Source organism: Sinocyclocheilus rhinocerous, unplaced genomic scaffold (assembly GCF_001515625.1).
Source record: "Sinocyclocheilus rhinocerous isolate Xijiao unplaced genomic scaffold, SAMN03320098_v1.1 scaffold522, whole genome shotgun sequence".
NCBI classification, from domain to species: Eukaryota; Metazoa; Chordata; class Actinopteri; order Cypriniformes; family Cyprinidae; genus Sinocyclocheilus; species Sinocyclocheilus rhinocerous.
In genome coordinates, this window is record NW_015625031.1 from 22571 (window position 1) to 30207 (window position 7637).

The 7637-nt window shown below is 35.5% G+C and overlaps 1 protein-coding gene across 1 annotated transcript in view; it reads right to left on the reverse strand.

Moving 5' to 3' along the window:
* Positions 1–4677: 4677 nt before the first annotated feature.
* LOC107748256 (alpha-tectorin-like) overlaps positions 4678–7637 on the reverse strand; it is an 18772-nt gene continuing 15812 nt past the window's right edge. The window contains 7 exon segments of the mRNA XM_016562990.1: positions 4678–4945; positions 5043–5145; positions 5457–5619; positions 5890–6135; positions 6245–6396; positions 6588–6772; positions 6887–7006. Coding sequence (XP_016418476.1) covers positions 4842–4945; positions 5043–5145; positions 5457–5619; positions 5890–6135; positions 6245–6396; positions 6588–6772; positions 6887–7006 — 1073 coding nt within the window. The 3' untranslated portion in view covers positions 4678–4841.

Here is a 7637-nt window from a genome sequence, read left to right on the forward strand (position 1 = left end):
TTTTTTTTTGTTTTTTTGTTTTTCTCAAGTGCCCCTATTTGAGATATAAAAAACAAACCCTGCTGCAGATTTCAATCTCCTGCTCTTCCGGCACTTGCACGCAGTGAGGACATGTTTCCTGCGAAAAAATTATGGTAATTTGTAGTCTGCTGGACAGATAAAAACGTAAGCGAGAAAAAGATACCTTTCAACAGCAAAATTTTCCAAGAGAATGAGGCACCACCATTTTAGTATTAGAGCAGTGTTTCTCAACCCCCGTCCTGGGCGTCCCCCAACACTGGACATTTTGTATGTCTCCCTTATCTGACACACCCATTTCAGGACCTGGAGTTTCTTTTAATGAGCTAATGAGAATCAGGTGTGTTTGATTAGGGAGACACACAAAATGTGCAGTGCTGGGGGGCGCCCAGGACCAGGGTTGAGAAATACTGTATTAGAGGAAAATCAAACTGGTAAATAAGGAAAAGCAAATATTAATATATCATCAAATGTAATTAAGTCCCAATTAACTTTTAAACAACAACTTACAGATGTGAAATCAAAGGGCATTTCAAGGACCATGTATAGAGCATACTGAAAAATTAGCTGTCAGTCGATTACAATTTTTAATCTAATTAATTACATTATGTGTCGATTAATTCATCTAATTAATCGCAAACTACATTTGGATGTGAAAATACCCCCAAAAGAAAGAAATATTTTATTTGATTCAACATAAAATTTATTACACGTTTAGGCTACAACGGTCTAACATAAACTGTTCAACATAAAAGAAGATAATTTGAGAAACAGCTCAGTTTTTTTCATTCATGCAATGGAAGTCATTGATAACCAAGACCGCTTTGTTACCAACAGTCTTCAAAATACCTTCTTTTATGTTCCACAAAAGAAAGTTATTTAGGTTTGAGTAAATGATGACATAATTTAATTTTTTTAATTGTTGAAGCAATGCAATGGAAGTCATTGATAACCAAGACCGCTTTGTTACCAACAGTCTTCAAAATACCTTCTTTTATGTTCCACAAAAGAAAGTTATTTAGGTTTGAGTAAATGATGACATAATTTAATTTTTTTAATTGTTGAACTATTCCTTGTGTTTTTTTTATGAAATAATACTCTAAATAAGAAACTAAAACTGCCAGCAGGTGGCGGTAAATGTGCTTATGAGTCATTCATTCTTTTGATTCGTTCAAACAGCTGATTCATTCAGGAATTCAGTAAACGGCTCACTTTATGAATGGGCTTTTGAATCATTGGTTCACCCAATTCGTTCAAAACGCGGATTCATTCAAAAAACTAATCACAGCTGTGTGTGTCTGAGATGCACAACAATTCTGCTGTGGCTTTATAGGAAATTTTTGTTGGCAAAACAGACAATATTGTGTTATATTGTATATAACACAATAATACAATTACACAATGATATAGTATATAATATATAATACCCAGTAATATAACTGTATATATAATTGTGTTATATTGTAAAATATAACACAATATTAACTTCTTATTTACTGAACTGTTGTGTAAAATCAAATTTGGGACAAACAGCACTCGTGTGATTGCTCTCGCTGCTCGTGTGATATCGCTTATATAAATATGAGACAAAACAAACTCATACAGGAGCATTTTTGCCCCAATATCTTGAATTTTAGGGCATAACTGCATTTATGGAGTTGTTGAATTTAATTTTTTTAATTGTTGAACTATTCCTTGTGTTTTTTTTATGAAATAATACTCTAAATAAGAAACTAAAACTGCCAGCAGGTGGCGGTAAATGTGCTTATGAGTCATTCATTCTTTTGATTCGTTCAAACAGCTGATTCATTCAGGAATTCAGTAAACGGCTCACTTTATGAATGGGCTTTTGAATCATTGGTTCACCCAATTCGTTCAAAACGCGGATTCATTCAAAAAACTAATCACAGCTGTGTTGCTCTGAGATGCACAACAATTCTGCTGTGGCTTTATAGGAAATTTTTGTTGGCAAAACAGACAATATTGTGTTATATTGTATATAACACAATAATACAATTACACAATGATATAGTATATAATATATAATACCCAGAGCCAACTGTTGTGGAACATTCTAAAATAATAGAATATCATTCAGTTAGTTACTCCTGGAATAAGAATATGACAACACATAATTTGTATTAGTAGCTTTGTTATATGAAAGCCTTATAAATCTCACCTTCTTTTTGATCAGCTACCTCATCTATCTATATCATCTGATTAAATCGTTATTAAACAAATGCTGACTTGACATCAACGTAGATTAAAGGGGTCATATGATGCGATTTCAATTTTTCCTTTCTCTTTGGAGTGTTACAAGCTCTTGGTGCATAAAGAAGATCTGTAAAGTTGCAAAGACTAAAGTCTCAAATCCAAAGAGATATTCTTTATAAAAGTTAAGAGTCAGCCACGCCTACCTAAAACGGCTCGTTCTAACACACCCCACATACCTACGTCACTATCTGGGAAGAGTTGCATAACGCCGCCCAAATAGTGACGTAGGTATGTGGGGGCGTGTTAGAACGAGCCGTTTTAGGTAGGTGTGGCTTGCGGTTCTGCAGCTGGGGATTGTTGGAGCAGATCAGGCAGTCAGAGCCCAGTGTAGTGTGTGAGCATGTTGTTGCAACAAAAACATTTCTGAGCAGGTTTTTGTGACAGCGACAGCTTCTTCTTTGCCTTCCTATCAAGGTAGGTGTTTTAGAACACTTTTATTGCCGAAGTCTATGGAAGCAGATTAGACTCAATAATAATTTAGATAAAAAATAAATAAATAAAAAAGACACGATGCACATATGCGTATCCCAATTCACATGCATGAAACCCAATTCATGTGCACGAAAAAAATATATATATATTCACAAAAACCAATTCATGTGCACAAAATAAGAATATACATTCATAAAATACGTTTCACAAATGCAAAACACAATTCACATATGTACAACTGTGTGCAAAATTTTTGAATATTTAAAATTCACGAGTTCATCATGGACTGTGAATCGCTTTGGATATGTGTGTGTATTTTTGAGACTTTCCTGGCAGCGAACTCCTCCCACGCGGGACACTCGTACTCCTTAGCCAATCAGATTTGAGCCTGTCGATCGACCAATCATAACCCGCTATGGGCGTGCCTATCTGGATGTTACGTGATCAGCGCGAGACCACGGTTCAAGTCACGGCAGAGGTTTGTGCAGTTGATCGTTTCATTTCAGTTAACTAGCCTAGTAAAGGTGTATTGTTTTATCTTTGCATGCTTAAAACTTGGAAGTAAAGTCGGTCGTTTAGACACACTCGTTGACGTGACCAGTGTAAGCCAGCAGCTGCTATGAATGCAGATAGTGTTGCCAAAAATGCAGCTGTCTTGTGTTAGCCGCAATGTCCCGTATATTGGCCAAAATGAGAAAGAATTCTGCTCATTGCCCTGTTTTTGTTCAGCATCGCTGGGTGGACAATGTCCAGCCTAGCTCCCACTTAGTGCTGACCCTGCCCTTATCATCATAGCTTATATATAAAGATGAATAGACCTCACGAGAACTGTATGAAAAACGGTGTGTTTGTACTTACCATTTGTGCAACAGGATGCAGTGTTTAATTAATACACAATCATTGTTTTCCTTGCATTTTTCAGGATTTAAACACTTTGGCACAACATCTGGATGAGACCCCTTCCTTCACGTTAATCTTTCTCTCTTTTATGTACTTTACCTTTATGTATTCATTGCTTAATGTAATCAACATTCATTTACTTATTTTTTTTCATATTATATTACTGTGATTAACCATTGTTAATGTTTAATCCTGTGTCGTGTTGAGTTGTGATGTAAAAATCTTTGAGATTACAATACACAAGATGATGTTGGGAAGCAGCTATTGTATTTGCTTGGTAACAGTTGTGGACTTTATGCTGGTCAGACAAAGACAGACTGATCATAAGACAACTTTACAGGGTTTTTTAAGTAAGATGTAGTAATATTTCAGTGCAGTGTCAAAGGACTGATCAGAAATGAATTTATGCAAATTACTGTCTCACACTGAATGTACTCTGACCTACCCAGCTCTTCAATTTCAGTTTCTCCCAATTTTCTCCCATTACCTTCTATCATTTCAAATGCATTTTTGTGTCCTTATTATATATTCCTTATAATAAATTAAATAAATGCATATCTATATTGCCGTTACCCTCTCCTTACAGACAGTGCTCACAGTGCTTGTGTTATGCTGTTCACAGTACATTGAATGACTTGACTCTCTATCATGATTCAAATGTGACAAACATTTTAGTCTGATACAGTACTTCACAACTTTGTTTATCATGCTTTGCCTGTTTGTATTTTGTTTAGTTCTGCCATACTTTTAAAACAATTAGAAGGTAATTTGGAACCGGCTGTTTGTCAATTTTGTCATTATTGTCATACATTTTTTTAACTTTATATTTATACGTTTTATAATATTAATTTAATCTGAGTACAGTAAACTGTTGTCCAGTTTCAATGTTTCTAAAATTTCGTCTAGGGTGCCAACAAAGTCTGACCCTGATCGCAGTATCACATATTTCTAAAAGTCTGCTACCCAATTTTTATAAAATGATGTTGAATTGAAAAGCAACTGCAGAACAGAACATTGTCTTTGGTAATGTAAAACAACCTCTGAAGTAAAATAAGATTAATGTAGTATATAACAATTTATGTAAATGATTAAATATCTTATTATGGAACATAACATTACATTTATGAAAAGGAAAAATTTAGAAACCCTCGAATATTCATTAAAATGGGATTAGAAATTATGCATATAAAAGATTACATTATGTTTGAAGAAAAACATTAAAATAGGGCAAGGAAACTGAACAGAGGAACAAGTAACAGCATCAGAGAAGCACACAAACAAGTAGCCTCAGATACCTTCACTTGCTCTGGGACCCACTTGTCTGTGAACAGGGAATATAATGCACAGTGAATTGTAATGTTTTGATAGCAGAAATCAACAGAAACCTTAATTTTCAAATGATTAAATAAAATATTCACCTGTGTTCCCTTCAGACAAAATCAGAGGACCCATGGATATGGAAGCACTGTCATGGAAATCCAGAGACCTGTGCTCTCTCCAGTGATGTCCAGAATTACAGTCCTAAAAGAGAAAAGAGAAAATCCAGCATTGTGAATCCCTGTTAAATATCACTGGACAAACATGAAACATAAAGGAGTGCACAAAATTCTCCAGCAGAGGACGAACCTTACCACCATGGACATTAAGGGTAACATTTTTCTTCCAATAATTAATGTTTGATCAACTGGGGTTTATCAATAGTAAAATCTTAAACCTTTACAATTTAACCATTACATTTAACTATGGAGATACATTTCCATAGATTAGTTCTATAGCTACACAGAAACATATCCTCACATTTTTATTAATTATGAGAGGCTTTCTAAACTCGCCATTGAGCAGCGATTGCTCGACAGAAGGCACAGGTGAACAGCACAGTGCAGGTAAAGCTTAGTGGAGTTTGCAGTGAAGATGAACATCCTGAAGGAGAAACGGCTGGATGTCGAGACGCCGTTCTGCAGCAGCTCCACTGTGTCGTCATTTGGATTGGGACACCTGAGAATTACCAAATTAATTTATTTTACTTAAGAGACATTCAACTCAAAAGTGATTTCCTGAAAATCATCGCACATTAGCATTCTATATACAATAAATGGAATTATTTGCATTAGTACTGCAATATTGGAAGATAATATGTCAGGTCATCTTAAAAGGGATATGGATTATTATTTATTCAGTCTATGTGCAGATCAAAAGTTACTATTAAAAATGTTACAGTGAGTTAAGACTGAGCTTTAAGGAACAGAAAAAACAACATCGCTTTACTCTCTAATGATGAGATCCCAGCGGAGACTGTAATCAGGATCGTTCACAGGTGTAGCCCAACACGTGTCCATCACCAGGGCAAACTGGCGGCTGTCAACCCCCTCAACACGAACTTCCACATTCATCTTCTGGTCGAGCTCTGCATCCACTTTACCAGTGAAGGGCCGGGTAAACTCATTATCCTCATATGGAATCATCCGAACCTGATATCTCCCTTCACCAGTGGGGAGCGTCTTGTGCACAACACTGTTGAAATAATGGACAGATCTGTGTTAAAACTACTAAGCTTTACAGCTAAAATTCTACTCCTTTAATAAAACAGTACAGCTGGAATCAGAGTTTGTATGTGACTCACGTCTCCACTGTTTCCACATTCATGGAAAGTGTTTGTGTTTGAGGATAAACACAGCTGAAAGAAAGCTTAAGGATTTTCTCTCTGCTGATGAGACCTTCTGACCTCGGTGTCCCCAGAATAAAGTTATCATAGATAAAGTGGGTGCCGTTGGCCTGTGAACAACATGCATAACATTTTGACATGTAGACTAAATTGAATTCAAGGTGTTAAAAAAAAACATTTATTAAAGTAAAATTATTAAATATAAAACCCCCAAGAAATTTGTATCAGTCAATCCAATCCTTTGGGTCTATGAGACACTACAAATGTTTGGATTATATATAATTTGTCTAATTTGTCTTACCACAAGATTTGTGCCACAGATGTGTTCATCGTTATCAAAATGGAATTCCACTCTGCCATTCCGGACCGTTCCTTTGCAGCTGGGATCATTGAGGTGTAAGAAGTCAGCTGGAAAACCAGCCTCAAAGAGCTGACAGCGAGACACAGACAAGGAGCCAGAGCTGCTTTCACAGGTTTCTGAGAAATCTGAGAGAATTAAAAACATCCAAAAGATTGTCAGAAGTATTAAAAAACAAAATGTAATAGACCAAATAGAAAAAATATATAATATTTCACATTCTGTTGTGGAATGTTACCAACCAAAAGAGTCAGCTTGTGGTCTGGGTAGGTCGTCGTTACACATACAGCCATAAACACCATTTTTCTTCCCACACCATTCATCCTCAGAGCAGCTGAGCTCAGAGCAGTGATCTCTCACGTCTAAGAGAAGCACAGATAGATGAAATACAACACAAAGACATTGAGTCATAATAACAGAGTGAGAGCACAACATTCTGAGCCCCCTGAATGATCATTGCTGTACATTCTTCAAAGAAATGAAATATATATTTTTGAGTGAATTAAAGTGAATTTCATATAGTCCATAATTTTCCCACCGAGATCCACAAATAATAGCTTTTTTTTTTTGACAGTAGAAGTAGAATTAGAATTAATTAGCATTAGAATTAAATTGCTGGGGGATTTCATTAATTTACCTTTAAAATTTCTGTATAAACACCCTCTATATGTAAGATCCACAAATAATAGCTTTTTTTTTTTGACAGTAGAATTAGAATTAATTAGCATTAGAATTAAATTGCTGGGGGATTTCATTAATTTACCTTTAAAATTTCTGTATAAACACCCTCTATATGTCTAAGTCTATGTTAGCTGTGAAATTGCTCTTAAGAACTAGCGATGACTGATTTGTGACAGGTTAGGTTAGCAAAATGTTCAAAATCATAGCTCTTTCATGCACTGAATCATTTGAAAGCACTTTGTCATAAGAGTTGATAGTTCAGCTACCTACTACTTTTTTTTTTTTTTTTTGCAAACTGGTGGACAAGACCAC